The sequence below is a fragment of the Gadus macrocephalus genome, chromosome 16 (assembly GCF_031168955.1).
Source record: "Gadus macrocephalus chromosome 16, ASM3116895v1".
Classification (NCBI taxonomy): domain Eukaryota; kingdom Metazoa; phylum Chordata; class Actinopteri; order Gadiformes; family Gadidae; genus Gadus; species Gadus macrocephalus.
Window position 1 is genome coordinate 29,158,341 of NC_082397.1, and position 25,594 is coordinate 29,183,934.

The following is a 25,594-nucleotide window of genomic DNA, read 5'->3' on the forward strand; positions in this document are numbered from 1 at the left end:
GGGGAACATAGGACCCTTTTTGGGAAAAGCGGGGAAAATAGGACCCTTTTTTAAAAAAAGGGTCCTATGTTCCCAAGTCTCGTACAAAGAGGGGAACATAGGACCCGGGGAACATAGGACCCGGGGAACATAGACACGCTCCCTTTACAGCCAGCCGCCGTCAGGTTGGATCATGGTTCATGCACGCCCACATCGAGCTTTAGTGTGAGCGACCACGGCTTGTATTTTGGTCATATCTTAACACTGGACTGTAGGCCTACATAAAAGTGTGGTACCTTCACTGTCTTTGGGTTAAAAAAACTCCTTAAACTCAGTATCCGTCTAGTAGTCCAACCGAAAACTGTCAGCTGCTGCTGCTGCAGACGTTGTGCATCAACAGTCATTCAAAGCAGCGGTAGTAATCACACAACCGGACGATGTAGAAAGTCCCGTCAGTTAAAAATAGTAATGCAGTGTTTAAATCCATGTTAACATTGGCAGGATATAGAGCTAGTTAGCTTAAAAAAAAAAAACTGACCAATGGTCACTAACAGTGTCAAATGTGTTCAGGTCGGCTCAGTAATATGGTTGATGCGTTCAAATGCAACAGAAAAAAAATAACAATTGAGATTTTGGTGAAAACTTGTTTTCCCAGTAATATAAAATAGTAAAGATAGAATTATGACCTGTTTAATGTCCTATCTTGAACTATCATCATCTTATCAGCAATTAAAGCAATATTACAAGTTCTATTTCAAGGAGTCTCGAAAATGGTATCAATAGGTTTGACCGGTTAACCATGGACATCCCTTATATACATATAAAAGTATATTGTATGTTTTTTTTTGTGTTATCCCAGTTATTTTTTAATTTTTTTTATTATTTAATATTACTTTTAATAGTTCCGGGACGTTGGAGCAATAACCTAGTGTTTTTAGACTTCAGTCTGCACTGTGAATTTGAAGTAATGTTCCGTTTTTGAATAAAGATGCGGCAATTCCAAATGTTTCTTTTTTTTATCCGATTCATCGATTAATCGAAAAAATAATCTACAGATTAATCGATTATTAAAATAATCGTTAGTTGCAGCCCTACCGGTAACCATAGCAACGCTGGTAAACAAACCCTGCGAAGCCCAATCCCTACGAGAGCTCCCCGCGCTATGGCCATCCGGAGGCGCACAGAGGTTTTTGGCCGTGATATTATGTATAAAATGATATTATACTATCATATATAGAACGTCACTGAAAAAACTGTCACCGAGAATTGACCTGCTGCCAGACGCTGTCACCGAGTGTGAGAGGAGAGTTGACCTAGTTTCAAAGTTTATACCGTTTATACTCGGTGTAATACCGTTGTTGACACGAGTGTATTACTCGTTGTGAAGATGTCCACACCGCGGCAACCCTAGTACCATTGCATTTATGGCTATGACTGTGTTCAAAGTTCATTAAAATCAAGGCATTGCAATTTTTGCAAATCGCTCTATGTGGGTCTTTCTCAGCAACATTAAAAAACGTCCACACCGCAGACATATTGGCGCTTATCCAGACAAGCGTGTGCTGGCCGCGCTTTTTGTTTGCGTCATCACATATTTCTGTTTCGGCCGTGTTGTTTCGGTGATAAAAGTATTTCGGCCGAAAACCGAAAATGCGCTTTTGGGCCATTTTCAGCCGAAAACTTTTCGGTGGCAGAAAATTCGGTGCATCCCTAGAAGATATGCATGTGTGGGAAAGGTTTCATGACTGTAAGTCAAAGGCGTCACGAGATATGCTCGTTCAAAGTATGCCATGGTTGGAATAATGCTATAGCATCACCTTTGGGCTAATCGGTGTAATATTTCATCTCTCTCTCTTCAGTCTTCCTCTTCAGCTGTAGAAAGTTTCATAAAAAGGCTGCGTGTGGTTTTGGCTGTGTAAGTCAAACGTGGCGGAATAATCAGTGTGCGAAATACGGGGCTCGACCACCTGAAGGTGGGTCTCAAATTTTGTCCAAAATATATTAGAAAAAAAAAAGTCACTAATGGTGGTAACTTACATTTTTTTAAGCTCACCATGTCGAGTATTCAGAATTCAAAACATTTATTCAAAAATATGTTATTTTTTTGCTAAACCAGAGTGTATCACTCACACACTTTGGGTATATTCTAATTTATGGTTATCTTTTACATCTCTTTTTCTTCTTCAGTCACTTTGCACTGACTGAATTGTGATGTTAGAACTGATTGCTCATTTGCAAGGCTATACCTGGCATTTATTCAGTTGTTGATTGCTCTTCTAAGTGTGCCAGTTTGGTGCCAATTATTGTTGTGTTTGCATTGGTATGCACAACTTTGCCTCTCCTTGTTATAAAACAACGTGCATCCAAACAACTTTTGCCTTTGCAGCCTCCTATGTCAGTACTGACAAAGTGTTGCTTTACGAATACGCTACTATAGCATATCGGATTATCAAAAATTGTTTTTGTGTTTGTGTGCATGTTGTCATGTAGGCTATAGACTGATTTCTTGCATCCATGAAATACTCGCATCTTGTGCTTGGACCCATAATAATAAAATAAATGGAAGCACTTTGCTCATGATTGCCAATAACAAAGCTGCAAACTTGTTGCTTTTTGGCGACAATCGCCGTTTTCTTGGTCAATTTGGTCATTCACGTGAATCATGTAGAACCGGAGAGTTTTGTTTGGGGGGGGGGGGGTCCAGAATTGCGAAAAAATTATTGGATCATTCTTATAATTGACATTTCTCTGGGCCAATCGGAATCTCAGCACTTGCTTCAGAATCTTTCTTATAATTGACATTTCTCTGGGCCAATCGGAATCTTGAAGCACACAGCGCCAACTGAACTCGCCATTGGATGAGACGGTCGCCTGGCTACCGCGCATCCGCATATGCATGCGGCCAAACAACGCAAGAGAGCTTGCGAAACACTCGTCCAGAGGGGTGTTCCACGAAAGGAGGTTTAACAAACACTGAGTTAACGCTGAACTCTAGGTTGATTTACCCTGTGCCGACTAACCCAGAGTTTTCGGTTCCACAGCAGCGGTTAGGCATTAGTTCAATCAACTCGGGGTTGGTTAACACAGGGTTGTGCGCGTCCACGCCAAACCTAAAAAGACGTGATGTATGGATCATGGAAACCCTGATCGAAATGGAGAAACGGGACGCTTATTTCAATGAAATGGAACTTCAGTTTCTCCTGGAGAGCTATGACGAGGAGAAGGACATTATCACAAGAAAAGGGAACGCTAAAGCCTCTGCAACCCGTAAAACCAAAGCCTGGCAGCGGATCGCTGACCGCGTAAATGCGTTACTTACACGTCAAAAGCATGATCCTTAATATTTGAGCCATGAATATATAAATATCCCAGTTAAGCATTCTTAAAGATCCTACCACATAACCCCTTTCTTCTAAAAAAAATATGTACTCCGATGGCTTCCAAGCGGTCAGCGGATCAAGTATAAAAATGAAGTATAAAAAAACATACAAACTGGTAAGCTTTTCCCACCATCGTATTGGTATAAATATAAATATATTTTTTTTTACATTTTTTTAAGCCAATCGTGAAAAGGCCGACAGTCGGCAGACTGGATCTGGCCCTCAAATTGTCTTGACCCCGGTGGAGGAGCTGTTAATAAACATAAATTCAGGGCGCCCTGGCATGGAGGGGGTACCTGGAGGTACCTACCTCCTTAGAGAGTCAGGGGCCATACCCCACTGGTTGAATGTAGGTTTTTGTGTTTTCTTGTATTTTAGATTTTTTTGCCTTCGAAGTAACGCATGCCATCCATGTGCTTGCCACAGTGCATACTATTCCAAATGTTTCTTTTTTTGGTAACTGGGTAGAAAACCTAAAAGTGACAATTCATCAACTTCACAGATCAAGATGGATTAGTGCGTGTAACGATCAAACATTCCCCAGTGGATGCAAGTCCACTGGAGACTATAGTATAAAAGAGAGACTATGGTATAAAATAGTCCTCCACTGAGGACTATTTTATACTTTGTGTTGTAAGTGCCTCTCGGCATAGTACTCGGACAATATTGCTCTTTGTATGATAGGAGGCCGATAAAAATCTTGGATGGGTCATCTGAAAGGACTGAGATGTGCTCAGCATCTCCAACATTATAGCCTAGATAAAACTACCATTTGCAAAAAACGGAGGGCTACGTAATTAGTCTGGAGTGAACTGAGGCCAGGTCCTCGATTGGTAGTGTTGGCTATGTGAGGCTATTTAAATATATTAAAGATTTGCGCGAGTATCTATAGGCCTATCTCTCCACTCCAGCAAAAAGTCATTTGATATGCCAAGATGTCGAGCCGTGGTCTTATCAATCGCTCCCGGTGGATTGCACGTATAATTTGCGCTCCGATATCAGCAGTTCTCTCATCAAAAGGGCATGCCATTGTGAACACATGAAATCTGCGTTGAACGCGGGTTTAAATTCCCAAAACCGGGTTATGTTTCAAACTTAACCTCTGCAAAACCTGCTCCGACCAGGTTTGATTCAGAGCATATGTTTCTATAGCAACTAACATACCGTGATCCTTTTGGAACGGAAAACCTAGGGTTACAGCAAACCCTGGGTTAATTTACCCGGTTATGTGATAAAACCGGCTTTGTGGAACACCCCACAGGCTAAGAGACAAAAAAATAAAATTGTGACGGTTGTCAATAAAATATTTTTTATAAGCCTCAAGGATGTTTTGACATTGATTTTTGATAATGTATGCTGAGTTTTGTTAAGTCACGCTCAGACTAGTGTCATTTGCATATTACAATAAAAAAAAATCCCCCCCTGACACTGCCACCTTTTTTCCTCTGAGGAGTTTGCAGGTCTGCAATAAGCCCCCTAAAACCACATCACTAAAGAAAAGTTAAATGGCTTGTGTTAAATGGCTGCGTCATCATTTGTAGTACCCAGGAAAAGTGTTATTGACATTATTCTTTCGATCTAGTTAATCGTGATAAGCTCACAAAATGATACGGCTTGTACGGTTGGACTCCTTGGAGTCTCTTTTATATGGCATATTGTTTGTGTAGATAGCAGGACTTGAAAAAGATTGTTTAAGTTAGCATTCCGCTTCTACCGGAAGTATATCAGATATGTAAGAAGCACCTAGCCTCTAGCCATATAAACGGGGGTCCCCGCACACAAACATCCGATGTATAATAATCTTATTTCCAATCAATTAATCATTTTAATTTATTGGAAGTCCGCAATGTCCAAAATGGTTAGCTTTTGTGATCGCCACGCTTGTGGCGATCACAAAGGGGAACCGAATCAGATCCGCTCTAGCCCAAGCTTGAGTGGGTGACCTTGAGAATGCGTTACGCGCTCGGCGACAGCCAAATTTTGCATCGGGATGTTTCTCTTTTTTCTTCTTTAAAGGTGCCATGGCATTAAAATCTCACTTTATGAGGTTTTCTAACATATATATGAGTTCCCCTAGCCTGCCTATGGTCCCCAAGTGGCTAAAACTTGCGTTCGGTGTAAAACGAGAACTAAGTGTTCTGCACGCCTTTGGAAAGAAACGGAGGCTCAAGCACGCTGATTTGGAATGTGGTTTCCTATGTCGTCCCCATGCAGTAAACTCCTCCCCTTACTCTGCCTGGCCCGCCCATAGACTTGGCCCGCCAATGAGGTGTGTGTGTGTGTGTGTGTGTGTGTGTGTGTGTGTGTGTGTGTGTGTGTGTGTGTGTGTGTGTGTGTGTGTGTGTGTGTGTGTGTGTGTGTGTGTGTGTGTGTGTGTGTGTGTGTGTGTGTGTGTGTGTGTGTGTGTACTGGAACGCAAGTGTTTCTTGTCGGTTCTTTGACGTCTCTTGTATTTCCCCAATGAGACTGTAGTGGGGGTTATCTCAGCCATGGTTGAGAAGGAATTGGGGGGAAAGGAACTTTGGCTTTGACTCCCTGAAGTACATGAACTGCGACATGCCGCCGGTTGCCGCGAGGCACCACCGCCGCGAAGCACCACCACCCGGCAGCGGGCAGCAGGCAGCGCGCGGTTCAGTCTACTTCAGATTGATGTGAAAATGGAAGAACCAGAGACGTCGCAGAACCCACAAAGTCGTTTGTGATTCATAATATCGTATGGAGGCGCACACAGCTGCTCACGCAAGCTGCTCAGGGCCACACCCCCACCCTCCTCCTTGAGCCGCCTCACTCCTCCTCATTTGCATTTTAGCTACAGACACCAAAACAGCGCATTTGGGGGAAGCTCAATGTGCGACTGGCTCGGAGTGGCTGTATCTCTGCACCACGGCTGAATTTCGGGAACGTCTTTGAATACTGTTAGTGGCCCACTAATATATTAAAGCATACATAAAATAGCATGTCATGGCACCATTAAGGTTGAAATACTGCACTACATGCCCTCCGATATCTGATCCAGCGTACTTGGCCATTATCGGCCTGATACCATTGCCATGGATCGGATCGGGACATCCCTAATTAGAACAGAACAAGATGCAGGCCAGGCTTCTTAATGACCTGGATCTGCATTCAGTTTCTCTTAGGATTAGGGTTTGTTACATTTAATTGTTTTTGCAACATCATTTTGACCGGTTTTCAATATTAGCGAAACGGATCTCTTGTTTATGCTTCTGTTGCACAAGTAAACATAAATGGGCTATACCCAAATATTCTACAACTTTTCCGTTGTAGTTTTGTCTTTGACTTTAGGATCTTTGGTCTAAGGGACTATTGCGGTCAACAGCCTTTCTCAGTATTTAGCGAGGATGAAAGAGGGTATCCAGGAAACGGGCTACCATGTTATCCTGTTATCCTGTTCTATGTTAGCCCGTCAATAAACGTCCTCCAAATGGGCTTTTTTTCTTTTTGTTACTGCCATGCTCTAGGGATGGGCCGATAGTCGATTCTATCGACTATCGACGATAGATGGATTTAATCGTTGATCGCCTGAAGTTGCCGACAAAAATGCGATAATTATTTTAATTTTTTACATTTTTTTATTTTTTTAAAAACAGCGCTGTGGTAGCTATTTTTACAACTTAAAAAAACCCGCAAATTGTAATTGAAATGAACAGGTGGAAAACATACTATGTAGCGCTGACCTGCCGTATTCACTCACTGCTGCGAAAGGAGAGGGGAGGGGCTCGAAACCTACCGGTCTGCTCGCACGGTGAAATGACATCACACCTCGTTATTCAGCTACTTCTCCGCCGGAAAAACACGACCGCATTGCATTGTGGTATACAGGAGTAACACGTAGGGAACATCATATGTACACTCAAATTTGGGGTATTTTATATACTAGTGCATGAAATTAACCAGTGAGATTTCGAACAACACTACAAAATGGCGAGTGCACTATATCCGTGATAGGGAACGATTTCGAACACGGCTACGAGCTGTGTGTCATCTGCGCGTGTCATCATGACAGCGCCGCCGGCACCGAAGTATCGAAACTTAAATCAGGAAGACCAATGCAAGGGATTAGCATCCCTTGCATTGTGTCTGACTCGGAGTCCCTACGTCTTTGGTTTTCCAGGGTCAGCAGTCAGAATTCTCTGGAGGCTCGATGATGCAGAGGAACCTCCCTGGCCACATGGCTCATGGTTTTAACTTACCAGGGTCCAATCGTTATCATTTTTAAGAAAAAATTAGAAAAATAAAATGCGTGTTTCTTTTTTTAATAATAAATTATTTTAAATTATTATTATTATAGAATTATTATAAAGTTGCCCCCCCCGATAGTATCGGCGATCGCCAGGGGGCGCTATCGGACGATGGAGGCTTGTAGACGATTGCCCAACCCTACCATGCTCAGATTATATTACTCACTATGAAAGAAAAATAAAACTTGTTCCTTTACCTTTCGCTTGATCAGTTAGTTTTTTTTGGACAACAAAGTCTCGCTCAAGGAGTAGTCTGTCTGAACTCTCGGTGCGATGTTTCAGGATATTTCCATATTTTCACTATAATCTCAACCCTTCTTCCAGATCATTAAATTAACACTAAACTAGGCTTTCCGTTATCCAACACTGCAAACTCTCCACTTCCCAGCGCTCACTTAGGATTTTTATTATTGGTTAAAGACTTTCAAATTTTATAGCAAATTGTTTAACAGTTAAAAACTGGTAACCGGGTCTCTGTTGATTAGCATCCCTTGCATTGTGTCTGACTCTGAGTCCCTGTCTTTGGTTTTCCAGGGTCAGCAGTCAGAATTCTCTGGAGGCTCGATGATGCAGAGGAACCTTCCTGGCCACATGGCTCATGGTTTTAACTTCCCAGGGTCCACTTCCTGTGAGTACCAGTGTCCTCATGTGTTTCTATACCATTGAAATATTATGAAGAGGGGAATTGGCTTCATGATTTCATGAAGTTTGTTATCATGGTTTCCATGATGAATCCTCCATTTTAAACCAATCCTACAACCATAAGAATCTGGCGTAATTTATTATGCTTTTATTCCTTTTTGCTTTTGTAGATAAAAATATCAATCAATCGGATATCTGGTATTGATATCTATACAACTATAATATGATTCCCTGCCATGTCTTACTAAAATATTATGATTTTGAACTACATTACTATCTAATTTAAAATAGGGCCAAACAAAAATGCTGACATTAATTAAGAGTGCTGCGGAGATTCCCTGGTCTCCAAATTTCCCCCGATGTAAGAAAACGTAAAGACCCCAGCAAATGATTTCATGTCTTTTCCCACCAATAGTAAATCATAATTACTCACGTCAGGTCCAACTAATGTCATTTTGGCTCATGGTTCAAGAGGAAAAAATGGTATAGAAAGGTTGATGTAGATGTCAAATAAGACTCGGATACCAAGTTTCAAACGGGCTGGGTGGTTGGTTGTTTAACATTGAACCCGAGTTACAGCGCCCCCTGTGGTCAAAGGGGTACCTAATTTTCTGGAGACCTGCTAAAGCGCAGTTTCCATATATGGGCTAAATTGGGTTAGGTTGTAACCCCTATCCCTATAATGAAACCTCCTCATAAACCCGGCTAATCTTCGTTTTCATGAGCTTAACACTTTTTTAGAAAACGTGTTTTTGAGCAGCTGCTGACCGACTAAGCAGTTAGTGTGTGCTGATGCTAGTACATGAAGCACTCAAACGTTATGGAGGTTATAGAACGTTTTTTAAATGCACCTCGGAATGACGAAGAGATGCAGTAGCTAGCTAGCTAGCTGAAATAAAGAATGGCGAAGAAGTAAGTAAAGCATTTAATTCCTTAAATTGTCTTTCTGTGTCCCTTGGCATTTAAGAGAGAAACTAGATAGGTTGATATTAGCTAGCAAACAGTACAACGTGTGATACGGTTGGGCGGCACATCTAGGTTAACTGTATGCAGTGCTAATCGGATCCTTGCTGTCCGGTTTACCCCACAATGTTCCAACCACAGGGCAGTTTCCAAAGATCAACCAGCAGATAATAGGCTGTACTGCATGTGAATCAGACCCAAATGGAGCTAGAGACTACACATTCAGCCTTCCAGGGCCTCTAATATATACACATGTAGCCTGTTAAATATTACCAATACTCAATTAACCTTTTTATTTGGTTTTTAGTGACAGCATACAAACACTGATTGGTCCATGTGCATTTTTGTTTTTCTTGCAGGTAATGACAACAATCTGGTGGTCAGTAGATTGTCAGCCCAAGCAGAGATGTTTTTAGCCTCTGAGCAGAAAGTAAGTGATATTAAAACCAACATGCTCTTACAAGGAGCAGTTATCCTGTTTAACAAGAGTATTAACTGATCGCTGTCTTTCGTACTTCTATCTAGCAGTTTGGGGAGCATCAAGGTGTTTCTGAAGACCCGATCCTGGGAATGGGAGAGAACCTTCGCCCCTTCAGCCTGAAGTTGGACCAGGGGGGGGTTCCTTCTCTAGAAGACCCTCTCAAAGGCTTCCTCAGTACCACGCCAGAGACCACCCAGGACCAGGACAAAACCCAATACCAAACCAGCATCCATGAGAGAAAGAACTTCTGCCTGGTGTGCGGGAAGCCTCAGGTCAAGCTGGCGCGCCACCTGAAGGTCCACAAAGGACACCCAGAGATTGCCCTGGTGCTCGGCCTCAAACCGTCGTGTCAGAAACGGAAGGTGCTGCTGGAGCAGCTGAGGAATCGGGGCAACTTCTTGCACAACAGTAGGGTGGTAGCCGGGGGCGCGGGGCTGCTGAAAGTCAAGCGGAGACCAAAGGAAGGCCGGACCAGGAGCTACGGCTGCTGTCGGTTCTGCCACGGCTCCTTCGTCAGTACGGACCTCTGGCGCCATCTGATGAGGTGTCCCTGTAGGAAGAACACTTGACATGAGCTCTGACGCTCATCTCCAAATGACGAAATAGTCAAAAATATTGTGGTGCCAAAGCTAGATGAACCTAGCCATGAGACCATCCTGATCACGTGACATCCCATGAGCTATGCTACACAGACCAATCTGGACTTCCGCCCACATTGATTTCCTGAAACCACAATGTAATCGGGCCGATCAAGGTGTCGTATAGGGTGGTTTGAACCAAATTCGGTAGTCTAGTGCAAAAAAAAGAAATGCCTTTCGCAGGTGCATTTATTTATTTATTTTTAATGTGTGCTAACAAAAGCGATTTCCATCCTTCTGCTTAGCCTAGAAAGCTTTTGTCACATCATGCCTGATGAACAAACTTTTCACACCTTAAAGTTAACGTGATGAGTGCATTCTTTAATTTATCCATGTTTTGAGACGTTTTTTGAGGTTTCCCTTTTCACGGTGGTGGACAGATTTCTTAAGTTACTTTTTAGCTTATCTGTACTTTACTTGAGTGTGATTCTTTTCTGAGACTTTATACTTTTACCCAACGACATTTCGTAGGGGAAAATCTTACTTTTTACTCCACTACATTACAAAAACCTGTCGTTCCTTTCCACGACATGCATGCATGACTAAAGACACAGCTAACCATTGCGGACATCGTGGACCCTAAACAACATCAATATTTAACCTAGAAACACCATTTCAAGCCTAAAGGGTTACGTTATACGTTAAAATTATTAATCGTTTGAAATATGATTGTTGTATATCAGGCATTTATCTGTGGGGACTCCCGTTTATATGGCTAGAGGCTAGTTACTTTCTACATATCCAGGTGTACTCCTGTATGATTATTGCAAGTTGTAGTTCTACATAAATGTAAGCATTTATGTATGCATGAATATTTTGAGGATTGTTTTAGCTCATGTACCAAACATACATTGTCTGTGGCTGTGTCACACACACACACACTCACTCACACACACACACACACACACACACACACACACACACACACACACACACACACTATTTAACATTTCTTTACATCTATGTGGCTTTATTAAAACATATTTTCAACCTCACTTTGCGCTACAGCCAACGCACATTCTGCAGGAAATGCATTTTCTAGTTTCCATTGATATCACTATCAGATAACACAAATAGAAAACATTGTATTTAGAGTTTTTTTATTTGACTGAGTGTATAAAGGACATGGCAAGACATTGGAACTACATTACACCAAACTACTTTTGATACTTAAGTACATCGAGTACTTTTATACTTTTAGTCAAGTCCTTCCACTTTTACTGGAGTAATATTTTACACTAGGTATTTCAACTTTTACTTAAAGGTTGGGTATGGGATTTGCGAAACGGCAGCAGATTTTGAAATCGCACAACTCAAATGGTCCTACCCCCTCTCCTTCAACGCTGACTCTGACTCCACCCATTCCAAGTACATGGACGCGCAATCATCAACGAGCGCGAACACAGATGCGCGAGAGCGAGCCAGGCTAGTTAGGTTGGAGTTTAGGGTTGTCTTCTAGGTCCAAATGTGGATTAGCTAGTTAGCTCGCTCCAGTAGCTACCACAGGATAACAACTAACAGAAGCTTGCTCTGGGTCATGAGCTTTGAGTACGTGCACGAAGGGGTCACGCGTGGGGAGGGGGAGTGCAGTACGACCGTTTGATTGCCGTACTACTGTCCAATGCCACTCGGTTGTTCTGGAAATCATTGGCTGAAGTTTTTTGAGCCCTGCCCGTTCCACAGATGATTGACTTGTTTAATTTTCATGTCAGTACTTCTAACTCCTTGGCTGCAAGTGGGTTATGATAGGGATTTCCAGTAATTTTGCAAAAATGGCCAAAAAAGAGAATTCCATACCCAACCTTTAAGTACGTGGTCTGAGTACTTCGTCCACCATTGTGTGTTCAATACCCAAGATAAATTCTCTGGCTAGAGTCGTTAAATATCGTATGCTATTTTTGCAAAACATATCACGTTGTATGTGTACAGTCCCATTCAACTCAATGATTTATTTTGTGGGAAAAACGAACAAGTCGTCACCATGGACAACAAGGCTAATTATGACGCCATGGTATATAATACCAATTTGTGCCTTATATGATTATTTACTTCGCAAGAAAGAAATGTTTATCGGTAGAATGCCCTTTAGTGGCAGAACATTTTACAACCACATGCCGATAGTGGCATTGGCAATTCATAAGCCTCTGTTCAAAGTGTTTAGCTGCATAGTAAATATAATAATGGGCTCAATATGAGCATTACAAATAATAAGAAATTAAAGTTGGAATGGGGTTATAGTGGTAGATTGACAGCTCTAGTGTTGTAGTTGATGACGTATCCGAATGTGGTTGATCATTTAAAATACTAGCCAAACAGTGATGGTGTCTCCAGAAGCAACAAGCAGTAACGTTATCATTAGTAGAGTAAAGCTACAAGGGCAGTGATGTTTGGATGATCGTCTGATGGGGGATGTGGGTGGAGGTCCAGGCTGATCCGTGTGGGTGAACTGAACTGTGAAGACAAGTGATGAGGATGGTCCCCACGCTCCATTTAGCCATAGTCAAATGAGAAGCATTGAACCAGCAGTTAGTTAGCCAAGATCCATGGAAGCTGAGATTGACTAGTCAGTAAAGTAAGGGCGATGGGCTATTTGAGAAAGGCACGGTACTTCCTGTTGACTGGGTAAACTGAAAGCCAGAGCACTCCTTTAAGCTCAGAAAGCTCCTGTGACAATTTGAAATGGTTTGGAATTTGTTCCAGCCATTTCCACTGTTCATAAACATGAATAAATAATTACTTTTGTATCTTGTGTTTCGTGTCATAAAATATCATTAGAATATTTTCTCTCACCTTGTGGTCTTCAGTAAGACACTGGGATCCTTGGGTTAGGGAGACTTTTGAACTTGTTCAGCGGGTAAAGGTTTGTCTTCAGCATTTGTGAGAACTGAGACCACCATCATTGCAGAGCGGGTGTCTTGTTTCAAGAAAAATACTCTTTGATCTATAGCAGGGCTGTACCCTAAACGTTGAATGAGTGAATCGTTGTTTAGAGAGCCGGGAGTCTAATCAAATTCTTTCAGTTCAACAATCAAAGGTTTTCCATTGCATATTAATCATGGAAAAGAGAAAATAATGATTACACGATAACTAATGCTTCATGAGGAGACGGGGGCTTATTTCATGTTTTTATGAGAGACCAACAAATATACAAAAGAAAAACCTTGATGGGTAAGTGCCGTCACAGGGAAAACATTATCTGGACCATTATTGTAAATAGCTCTGGTTGGCCTAATCACCATAAATTTACTCTGGTTTTGTATGCAATTGATTGCGGTGATTGTGTGCAAAACAAGGACATAAATCAACGGAACTTTAAGTCATGGACTGTAATGATCTTGTCAAACAGTTAATTTTGACAAGTCAGTTAATTTGATATTCACACTATTAAATTTATCTTAAAGCAAGGAACTAATAGGACAAGAAATGATTTTCAGTTAGCTGAACCTGAAAAGCCCGAACTATGGTGTTAAAGTACGGAAAAAGAGAGGTGATCCCCAGTCAGGCTCTGGCTGTTAGCTCCGCTAGACCCCAGGTTAGATCCTAGGTTAGACCCTAGACCCCATGGTAGACCCTAGATCTCAGGTTAGAAACCAGATTAGACCCAAGAGCGGTATTTCATCAAAGTTGCTAACGAAGGCGGCGCTTAGTTGATTAAGCCCAATTAGAACTAATGCCAACTTCCATTTGAGGCTAAAGCCCTTCCATCAACGCATTTCAGCCTTGTTCAGGTTAGTTCAAATCAGGCTAACGTTATCGTGTCCTACGCACGCTCATGAGATATGTAACCGGCCCAGAACCGTGAATGTCAAATCATGGATCAAATGTCCGAAAAGGACAGAGCGGGATCTTTTCTAGCGGCTAAAAGAAACTGCTTACAGAGGTCTATGAGGAGTACAAGTAGCTTGGCTCCGCCCGCCTGAGTACTTCCGCTCAATTTTATTTTCCCTTCAGTACTACTTTTGGGTCTGTGGTATATTAGTGGGTTGTCCAAATTTTGTGCGTCCAATCAGCAAACAGAGGGTGAGTGGCTGAGAACAATGACGTTAAAGTCAGCTCTGGTTGACGGACATCTTCATGCACAGTGTTTGGTTTGTTTACAGCCTGCGTGCAACGTGATTCCGCCTGGCAAAAAAATCGCAGATCTGTTGAATGTATAAGTATTAAGCGTTATATATTTTAATTGTATATTGACCATGGTTTTGTAATCGGGAAGATAATCAAGGTAACGTGTTGGACTTGCACCTGTTCGTCCGGGGTTCAATCCCCACGCAATCAGTAATTTAGGAAGGATTACTGGTGAAACAAAGAACTTTTCATGCCATTTATTTTCCATTTCTTTGAAGAGATAGGGCTGGTAAATGCAGCAAGAAAATAATATTCTTAATCGACTAACCATAGGATTTATCTCAACAGAATATGGTTGAGATAAATGCCTGCCTTCACACCTAAGCACCCACATCTATTGGCTCTTTGTCTATAAAAGGGCATGCCATTCATGCAGATGTTTGTTTGCTCTAACAGGGACATAAGTGGTGCTGCTTATATACCATAGACCTCTTGGAAGGCCCATCCTACCAATAAATTCATACATTCAATTCACCTATTAATAAATTCGCCTGAATGGAATTTATGTGGCTGACAATTTCCCATGCAGCAGTGTTCCCTATCAGGAACATTAATAAAATTAACTTTACCATGTTTTTTTTTTAAGTTATATTTGGGTACTGGGGAAATTGTAAGACATATATTTATTATATAAAAAGTAAATTGATAGGCCTACCTTCTCTGACATAGAGAATTACAAAAATAAGCCAATGCCAGAAATTCTATGACATTCTCGGGGCGCGAACTCGGGCCGCCCGCACCACAGTGTTGGACCACTCACCCAACTGATGGTTCCAGGAATGCAGTAGTACACATAGATTAGTATGAAATCTTGTTGAGAAAATATCCACGATAACATGCAATTCATTTAATTTTATTTGCAATTATTTAATCGTAATTTAATCGGCTGTTTGTACTTCATATGTAAATTTGACCGATTGTGGTCTTTTACTTTCAAAATCGTGAGGGCTTGGCGGAGCCTTCTGATGGTACACTTGTTCCCGACAGATGGACTCTCTGAAACACCGCTCAAATAAGCCCGGCAGTTAGCCTGCTACTGACCAGGTTAGTTTGGTCGGATATATTCCAATGGTTACTTAGCGGAGAGTCCCTTAAATGACGTTAATGGAACAGGGGCCGTATTCACAAAGCATTTTATCTTACCACTAGGAGTGCTCCTAACTCGCGCTACAACATTTTACGTAGGAGTTTTTCTTAAAAGTTATTCACAAAGCCGCTGAGTCCTACTTTTACTAAGGATGAATCACTAAGAGTGAACTAAGAGTGACGCGCCGTTGCTATGGATTACGTTGATTCTCGTGCACGAGTTTAGAAGCGGTCAGTGCGGTGATTGGTTGTTCAGATGAGCCCACTAAATCACAGAAAAACCAGGAAATAGCCTAGGCTAGAAATGAATTCCTATTAAGTAGTTTTAGTGCAGTTAGCAGAATACACGGGTGATGACAAGTTTGTGCAGACTACGATAATGACGTTGTAGCTTGCACGTTCAAGTGTTGTGCCAAGGTGTTTACCTAAAATGTGTATTCACAAAGTGATCCCTAAATGCCAGTCCACTCGGTTCCACACGGCCAAATTCATTGTCATGGTGATCGCCATCATCATCATCGTGGTCATCGTCCTCTTCATCATCGTCATCATCATCGTCTGGCTGTGGAATGTTTCTCCGCTTGCAGAGGTTGTGTAGAATGGCACATACAGTGATGACTGTGCTTGCCGTCTCTGGGGTGAGGCGTATTTCGCCGTGGAGGACATGAAACCAACGTTTCATCTGCCCAATTCCTCTCTCCACATCATTTCGAAGACGAACACGTCCTCATCTTTTGATGGCACAATTATTTTTACGTGCGTCCCGTCAATAGCACCGACCACATCGGGCATACCTGCAATTGCCAGCCATTTTACGATTCTTTGTGAATAGGTCTTACTGAGTTAGGATTCCTCTTGAGGACTTTTAAGCTCTCCAAGACTTAGGTGCTACTTTTAGGCCTAAAATACTTTGTGATTTGCTCTTAGTGAAAAAAGTTAGGAGTCCTAAATTTAAGAGTGACACGCCCATTATTTTTAGGAGTTACTCCTAAATTCGCCAGTTAGGACCTACTTTTAGCCCTACGATCCTTTGTGAATACGGCCCCAGAACTCTAACAAAGTAGCAAGCTGTGGCAAAATAAGCTCAGCTTTGCGTTTAGCTTGGTTGATAGATTAGATCCCTAACCCTTTTGTTGACTTTATGGTTGGATTCAGCCTTTAAACATGTAACCACGTTGCTTCCACTGCAGTTAACCAGTAACAGTACTGGCGGTACCACTCGGTTTAAACTGGCCAATCGAGTGGCCAGTGGAACATTGTCCCCATAAACCTGTGGTGAGCTCTGTTGTTGGATTACTTCCTGTGTCAATTATGACAACTTTCTGTCTCTCCAGACAGTGTTGCCGGCTCCTCCCTGCCAGCACTGCTTGCCCACGTTCCTCCGCGCCAGGCAGTGCGGCCCTGGCCTAAAGACCTCCGACTCTATGAAGAGTACAAACTGCGCAGGAACGAGCTGCAGCGTCGCAGCATCGACCGCCGCCGTGAGCGGGAGAAGAGCCTGCCCCAGCCACTGCTGGCCGACCTGGTGAGAACATCTCAAAGGCCTGCTGTTTCATATCATATTAAGTTTGTATAATGTTGCATATGAGAAATTCTTTCACGTCCTGAAATATTATCTCCAGGTTAGAGTACAGGTGTTGGTTTGTGTGTTGTCGCAGGTAAAAGCGCAAGTGTGTGTGTGTGTGTGTGTGTGTGTGTGTGTCCCAGGTAAAAGTGCAGGGGTCTGTGTTTGTCTCCCAGTGAGATTTCGTGTGTGCGTGTGTGTCCCAGGTAAAAGTGCAGGGGTCTGTGTTTGTCTCCCAGTGAGATTTCGTGTGTGCGTGTGTGTCCCAGGTAAAAGTGCAGGGGTCTGTGTTTGTCTCCAGGTGAGAGAGCGAAGAGAGAAGACCAGACTGAGAGTTGCCCGATGGAGAGCCAAAAGAAAACTACAAGCTGGCCTCAACCAGGCACAGGTACTTTTACTTCTACTATTACTACTATTGCTGCTACTATTCATGCTACTGATGTTGCTACTACTGATGCTGCTAGTACGACTGATGCTAGTACTACTGATGCTGCTACTACTACTACTACTTCTACTAGTGGTACTACTGCTGATGCTGCTGCTGCTGCTACTACTGATAATGCTACCACTAGTACTGCTGCTGCTGCTAGTACTACTACTTCTACTAGTGGTACTACTGCTGCTACTACTACTACTGCTAATATTACTGCTACTACTACTACTACAACTACAACTATTAGTACTAGTGACGATTTTTTACCATTGATGCAATCATAAATTGGTTGCCATATTAACAAGGCAGAGGTTACTACTACGACCACTGTCACCAATACTATAGCTCGTATAACTTTTACTACTACAACAGCAATACTAGTATTCTTAGTAGACTACTGCTTGACAATATGAAAAGATAAATTGGTACAGACTAAACAGAATAGGCCAAATTGAAGAGGTGAGTGAAGAAGAGATCTTGGCATAAAGCCATGAAAAACCAGTAAAGCAGCTGATACTGCTGCTCAGCGCTCCGGACGAACCAGAGCAGGAGACTCACTAGTCCTACACCTTCTACCATGGTAGACGGGGCAGAAAGTTTGGACTGTTGATACACTGTTGAATGTGTGGTCTACTGGAACGTCTCCACTCAGACACTGTCTGGTCCAGCATACACAATGTTGCCTCTATGGTCTCCTACTAGAACTTCTCCACTCACACTCAAGAAAATCAAATTATTGGCTTAGTCCTTAGTCCAGTCAGACTATCGAATCGAGTTACTCATAGTCGAATTAAGACACCTAGATTATTCGATTCTTAGTCGAATTAAGCGTGCATGTTCAAGATTTTTCCCGCGGGCCGTGATCCGGAAGTATAAGGAGATGATAGTCATGTTGTCGCCGTCGGAAAACGAGAGACGGCAATTTATTTAAAAAGGTGGCGAAGAAGATGGAGGAAGCCGGTGTCGTGCCAATGTAGTTACCCCCTATAAGAAGTGTATCATCATCAACATTTATTCAGTACACGCTACGCTTCTGTTACGTGAGTAGCGTATGTGTGTGCGCGAGAATGGCAGTGTGTGTGTGTGTGTGTGTGTGAGTGACCTCAGCGAGTGAGTGGACAAGCGAGGAGAGCGAGCGGTTGCGGGTGTCAGTTTAGTGAATGAACGAGTCAGTTTGTGTCTGTGCAAACGTGTACTGTTAAGTTAGTGGAACTACGGATAAAGTACCCAGCCTGTCAATAATCAGTGGCCACTTCCTTCTGACCTATAAGCAGACCCACTGCCGGTCAAAGTGAAGGGTGTTACCCCCGAGAGAACATCGGCCCTGAAGGGAAGGTCTCTCCTGTGCTCCTCGACTACAGTCTGGGAGCCGACAGCAGGAAAGGTGTAACACTTCGATTTCACCCAAGGCTGAAATAAAAGTACATACGTTTCTAAACGTTGGTCATCAACGAGGCTGTAAAGTAGTAACTTCGGGCACATCTGTCAAAATAAATGTTTTTTTACAATCTTTATTCATTCATTGCGCCGCGGCCGAACTGATGGGGATATTCTCTGATATTATGAATCTTAAAGACTGCGTCAAGTTCTCAGACTCTCTGGTACTTCGGCAACTAGTAAAGACTCGTAGTGAGGGTTATCTCGGCCATGGTGGAGAAGGAATTGGGGTAAAGGAGCATTGGCTTTGACTCTCTGAAGTCCATATTGAAACGCGACATAGAGGAGAAATGGATTGTTGCCGTATGCGGGGACAGCTGTCAGTTCACTTCGGGTCCATTTCTCAGACGCTCCATTGTTCCTTCCTCTCGGTCATATGTGGACTCCTCCAGCTTGACTCCTCCCGCTGCTCCGCTGCCCGAGGAGTCCGCATACGACCGAGAGGTCGGAACAATGGAGCATCTCTGAAATTACCCGAAGTGAACTAGAGTTTAGATTTTCTGCCCGCACCCGAGCCCGAACCGAACCGACCCGACCCGCGGGCCGGGTCGGTCCAATATTTCCCGCCACTATCCTCGGGTCGGATCGGACCGGGCGTGATCAAGCTTTTTTTAATTATTATATATATTTTTTTTAATCACTATTAGCTTAATTGGTACGGGCGAAATTGTCTATTAAACAGACGAAATATTCTATATAGGTAGATAATATTCTTAATGCATACAAAGTTGCAGAAGTCAGACTACGAAATTGCAAAAGGCAACGTGTCATGCGCAGTTTTCCTCCACTGGCAAGCGTAACACCGAGCCTTGTAAGTCTCTTCATTTGGATGTACGCTACGATCCAATTACGAATAAACACACATTTAGGCTACACGTGTTGTCCTTGTTGCATTGTTCATCTGGATAATTGTTAACCAATTTCTGTGATTCACTTCAAGCAACTCAAAATTGTTGTTGACAGCGTCAGCTATAACCGCCCACATATTAAGAAATGGTCGGGTTTAAATCGGTCGCGGGCTCATCATTACAGTTAATGGGCCGGGCTCGAATGAGCACGGGCTCGGATAGGGTCGGGTTTGATTTTTCGGCCCGATCTAAGCTCTAAAGTGAACTGACGGCTGTCTACTGAAAACATCTTTCTCGAATGCTGCGGCCGGCTGAGTTTGTTGTTGCTAGTGACGTAAAGAGGTCAACCGGTGGCTTTATTACCACTAGTTGAAATGGGCACAGTGCCACCTATCGTACCGGGGTAAGAAATGCTCCGGCCAATGAATCGATTTTCTCACCGCCATGGATACTCTGACAATTGCAGTTGTCCCATTGAGGAGCATAGTCAAACTATGGCCTTAATCGGATTAAGCTGTGCATGTAAACGTACTGTCTGTCTGGGCCACCATACACGCTGTTGACTCAATGGTAGTATTACTACTACTGTAACAAAGTACTACTGTATTGGTAGTAATACTAATACTGTAACAGAGTACTACTGTCCTTGTAGTATTACTACTGCTCGAACAATACAACCGTTCTGGTAGTAATACTACTACTGTAACAGAGTACTACCGTACTGCTAGTAATACTGCTACTGGAACAGAGTACTACTTTACCGGTAGAATTCCTGTAACTCAGTACTCCTGTAACTCAATACTATAGTACTAGTAGTACTCCTGTGCTTATACTACTCCTGTAACTCAGTACTCCTTTAACTCAATACTATAGTTCTAGTAGAACTCCTGTACCTCACTACTTTAGTACTTGTAGTACTCCTGTACTAGTAGTAACCTGTATCTCAGTACTATAGTACTAGTGGTACTGCTGTACTAGTAGTATCCTGTCACTCAGTACTAGTAGTTCTACTTTACTATTAGTATCCTGTAACTCAGTACTAATAGTACTCAGTGCTTTACCGTCCCCAGGCTCTAGGGGATGCCGCTCCTGGGTTCTCCCAGCAGAACGTCCGCAGCCGCCACTCTCAGCAACACCCGGGCCGGCCCTCTGGTAAGACACCAGCACTCTGAACCACCACCTTCAGGACAATAACACACAGTGGGCCCTATCTTGCACCAAGTGCATTTGACTTTCTACACCGACGCATGTATCGCTGCTAGTTTGCACCCGGCGCAAAGCTCGTGCCACTTAACTTGCGCCCTGAGAGGCGTGTCTGCAAAAAGCAGGGGCGTTTTCCGGCGCAAATGATACATGGTGCGATCTTACAAATCGATAAAGCAGTTGCGCAACTGACCGAAAAAATCCTGGTTAAAGTGCCCTAGTGGATAGCGCAGTTGGTGTTGCTATTTTGACGTGCCTAGGCAGGTCGGAACTGTAACATAAGCTTACACACACTTAGGCAATACACAGCACAAACATGCCACAATTAGCCTAATTTAAATATTATGATGTCAAAGATTGTCCATATGTTTGAAACATACATATGAACATATGACATAGAAATACATGTGGATTGTGGAAACATTTTTTTTCCATAGGGGCTGCATGAATGAACACTGTAGTAGGCTATGCCATGTGTTAAAATAATAATAATAACTACAACGCGAAGCAAGTATTCAAAACGCTACCGTGGTTTTTACTGTGGGAGGTTCGGTGTGGGAGATATATCCCCAAACGCGTTTTCAGAACATTCCTTTGGCCAATTAGGAGATATACAATTTCCTCATTTATCGCGCCCCCTTATGGCGAAATTTTCCGAATTTATCAAACTCCATTAAGGGTAGCGCCGACATGTGTGTAAAATTTGGACTCGATCCGATGTCTAAATCTTTGATTTTTTTGGATTTATGTTTTTCCATGTATAACGTAGCTAATAAACAAATATTCAAAACGCTACCGTTTCGTCATCGACGGTCGGATCAAAATAGTTTTTGATGATTTCTTTGCGTGTGCGTCTGAATATGTTGTGTGCAAAGTGTGGTGTCGTTTGGTCAAGAAATGTGGGAGGAGTAGGGAAAAGGCAGTTTAGCGGTTTTCGCGTTTTTGGGCAAAAAAATTATAGACGCAAATGGGCGTGGCCTATGCCAAAAGATGCAGCAGACTCCAGTGAATCTGTGGGTATAACGTTCTTGTCTGTCGGAGGTTCGGTTTGGAGTTATAGCCCCAAACGCGTCTTTCCTTGTCGTGTTTCAGTAACTGAAACATGAAAGTCACATATTAAAAAAATAAAAACTCTGCAGGTCAGTACCAGCACATCTAAATGAAAAATGAAAGGTAAAAGAATCAGCTGCTGCTTCGACCATGAAGGAAAAGTTGTAGGAAAAGTAGGTTTTGCTTATTGATGAGGGCTTCATGATAATTTGTATGTTTTACTTTACCCTGACTCATATTTGATTTGCGGGAGTGCAGTGTATCATTTGCGGCGGCGCAGCACGGCGGCACAGCGACGCGGCCGTCAGTGAGTGTGCATGTAACTCCGTGTTTACATGCGGACACATCTGATTCGCATAGATGTGGAAGAACAGCTCAATCGGAATAGAAAAGTATCATATATATATATACGCCTCAATCGGTTCGGAATAGAATTCTATGCGGAATAGAATAGGTGGTGTAGTCTGCTATAAATACTTATTCCGATTAGTTTGGGGTTTAACTTGGAGCAGCTGCAGTAGTTCGCAATTGGTCCACTCTGTCTGTACTTTAATGCACACCAAACTTTACCGCTGTCAAGGAAATTGGATTTATTGCCTGATTCACGTCTTTGTTATTATCACTCCGTAGTAGTTACAGTAGTCCGGTAACTTATCAACCCCAGCGTGTCCGGTTGCTAAGCGACGGTTGACATCGGTGGGTTCATGTGTTAGCATCGTGTGTGTGTGTGTGTGTGTGTGTGTGTGTGTGTGTGTGTGTGTGTGTGTGACAGGGAGAACGAGTGCTATGCAGAGATGAATGGACGGAACGATTTTTAGATTTCCAAATCTCGTTATTGAAAAAAAAAAAAAAATGACAATCAATTCCTGGCGCTCGATGTTGATTCTGTGGCGCCGCGCCACACAATGGTCTATGTATGGGAAACACTGAACTTTATATTTGGATTGTAAAACGCATGAAAATATAAATGAATGATCTGAATTCCTTTTCTTTGGCAAGTGACCGGTATAAGCGGGATAATGCCCTTTGAGGTGTCAAAAACCTGTTTGATCGATCGTAATTAAAGGGGACTACTTTTTGAGGGAGATTAACTCAAACAGAGTATACATTTAATAAGCATGCAATACGAATAAGAAAAAGCATGATCAGTGAAGTATTTGAATTGTTTTATTATGTTGGCAAGCAAGAAGTAGAATAAATGGGATAATCAGTCTTATTAAAACGGTTTAAGTGTGAATTTGCGCTACGGTATGGATTTTGACGTTACCGTGAGACCGGTGTGACCGGTAGACAGCCGCGTTTACATGAACACTTCTGATCCGATTAGTGGGAAGTGGAAGTGGAAGAACAGCTCAATCGGAATAAAAAATGATCATATAGGCCTATACGGCTCAATCGGAATACAATTCTCTGATCTGAATAGAATTCCATGTGGAATAGAAGAAGTGGTGCAGTCCGCTATTGTCAACATGTTTATTCCGATTGGTTTGGGGTGGGTTCGGCTACTTTTTAACTTGGAGAGATGGTATCAGCAGCTGCTATATTTCGCAATTGGTCAGTCGGTTTATGCATACCGAACTTGACCACTGTCAAGGAAAGTGGATTTTTTGCCTGATTCACGTCTTACTTCTCACTCCGTAAGTCTGGTAACTTATCAACCACAGCGTGTCCGGTTTCTAAGCGTCAACGTCTTTGGTGGACTATTTCACTGCTGTTTTGGCAAGGAGCCGTGTAATAATGTATAGAACGTCGCCGGTCATTATCGAAAAGAATACCCTTCAGGGCGAAGCAAGACACCTTCGCTTCGCATCGCGGTCCGGTTCGCCCTGTCTGGGTTTATTTAGGCCTACCCGATAATGACCGGCGTTCTGTACTATAACATTATCCCTTACATATCATATAAGTCCAGACCAACACAACGGTTGTGTACGAGAGATATACGAACGTAAGCTTACCACTTTTGTAAATGCCATAGGCCTATATACAGTACATTCTGATTGCATGATAGGAATAAATCTATTCCGATTAGAAATCGGATCAGAAGTGTCCATGTTAACGCGGCTAGTGTTGTGTGTACCACAGTACTACGCGGTACTATTTCATGCAAAACCTTAACACTGTGATAACAATATAAACGAGGTAATTATAACTTAACTTCAACACTGGACACAAAAACTCTCTCTCTCTGACACTCTCTGTCTATGTCTACTTTGTGACATATTGATTATAAACTAGGGACCAAGTCCCGTTGGGGCATCTTGATTAATCCAACTCCTATGGTCTCTCTCTTGAAGTCGTGCTGGTATTAAAAAATATGGTGAAGGTATTAAAAATGGTATTAAAAGGTAGTAAATTCAACTCAAGAATTTCTGTATAAACCCTGTTATAGTAAGTAGTAAGTGGTGCTGTGCATACCCCCCGCCCCGCTGCTTGATGTCGTGTTGGTAGTAAAAAATATTGTGGAGGTAGTAAAAAAGGTAGTAAAAGGTGGTTAATTCATCTCTATGATTCCTGCATATACCCTGCATTGGTCTGAAGTCATTTAAACTCTTTGTAGTGTTGCTCTTTGCCACTGGAACAATAATGGACTCCTACCATGTCTTTGGGACCCTTCTCTGTTCCAAGGACATCTCAAGAATATCAGCGAACACCCCGCAGAGCTGTTCTGAAAAGAACTTTAACAATCTCCCAGTAATACCATCTGGACCCAGACTTTTATTGACCTTATTTCTCTTAAATACTGACCCAACATCTTCTTGTGTATTTAAGAATGGCGTGGACTTTACCAGAGCTTGCCCCTCAGTTAATTTCTTATGTTCATCTGAAAAGTCCTGAATATCAAAACGTGAAAAAAAAGTGTTCAATGCCTCAGATAAATCGCTATCACTCTTATACATTGGGATATGGACTGGCTTGTTTTGTGTTTTATGCAAACCTGTCATTATTTCCTTCAAGTTGTTACTTCCCAGCCTCTCCTCTATCTTGTTTGTATATTGAAATTTAGCCCCTCTTGATTTCTGCTCTGACCTCCTTAGTTGCCTCTCTATTTTCATCCTCATCCCCATTGTGAAAAGCATGTGATGTTGCTGCACCACTGCTGGTTAATGTATACGCACACATCACCACCCTGAGATTTCCCCGTAGATTTGACGTCCCTGTCCAGCCTGACAGGCGCCCCAAAGCCGCTGATCGATAAACCCGCATCGGAGCCTCTGGACGACAGCCACGTCTCACTGAAGGCCATAATACAGGCGTTGCTGTATTCATGTAAATAGTTTGAATTTGCTTGTAGTTCATCGGTCTTGTTTCTGAGCGACTGGACGTTTGCGAGTATTATGGATGGGAGCGGAATACAGCGCAATCTTGGTTTCACGGGCGTGCGCCCGCCTGCGTCATGCCACTTGACATGACGCTGCGCCTCATCTCTGCCCGCTCGCATCTCCATTGAGGATGCATTAGCAGGCATGACAAACAGCTCCCATGTGAAAAGTCCTTTATGGCAC

At 42.7% G+C, this 25,594-nt stretch overlaps 1 protein-coding gene across 6 annotated transcripts in view; it reads left to right on the forward strand.

The window, feature by feature from the left end:
• si:ch211-67e16.4 (uncharacterized) overlaps positions 1–25,594 on the forward strand; it is a 65,745-nt gene that overhangs the window by 33,997 nt on the left and 6,154 nt on the right. For 2 of the 6 annotated variants that reach the window (XM_060074684.1, XM_060074681.1), the window contains 4 exons: positions 8,156–8,249; positions 16,891–17,081; positions 17,422–17,508; positions 20,909–20,990. In XM_060074684.1, the coding sequence (XP_059930667.1) occupies positions 8,156–8,249; positions 16,891–17,081; positions 17,422–17,508; positions 20,909–20,990 (454 nt within the window). Of the gene's footprint in view, positions 1–8,155; positions 8,250–9,585; positions 9,657–9,751; positions 13,090–16,890; positions 17,082–17,421; positions 17,509–20,891; positions 20,991–25,594 lie in introns of those variants that run through there. The other 4 variants (XR_009529581.1, XM_060074682.1, XM_060074683.1 and 1 more) reach the window with 4 other exon arrangements.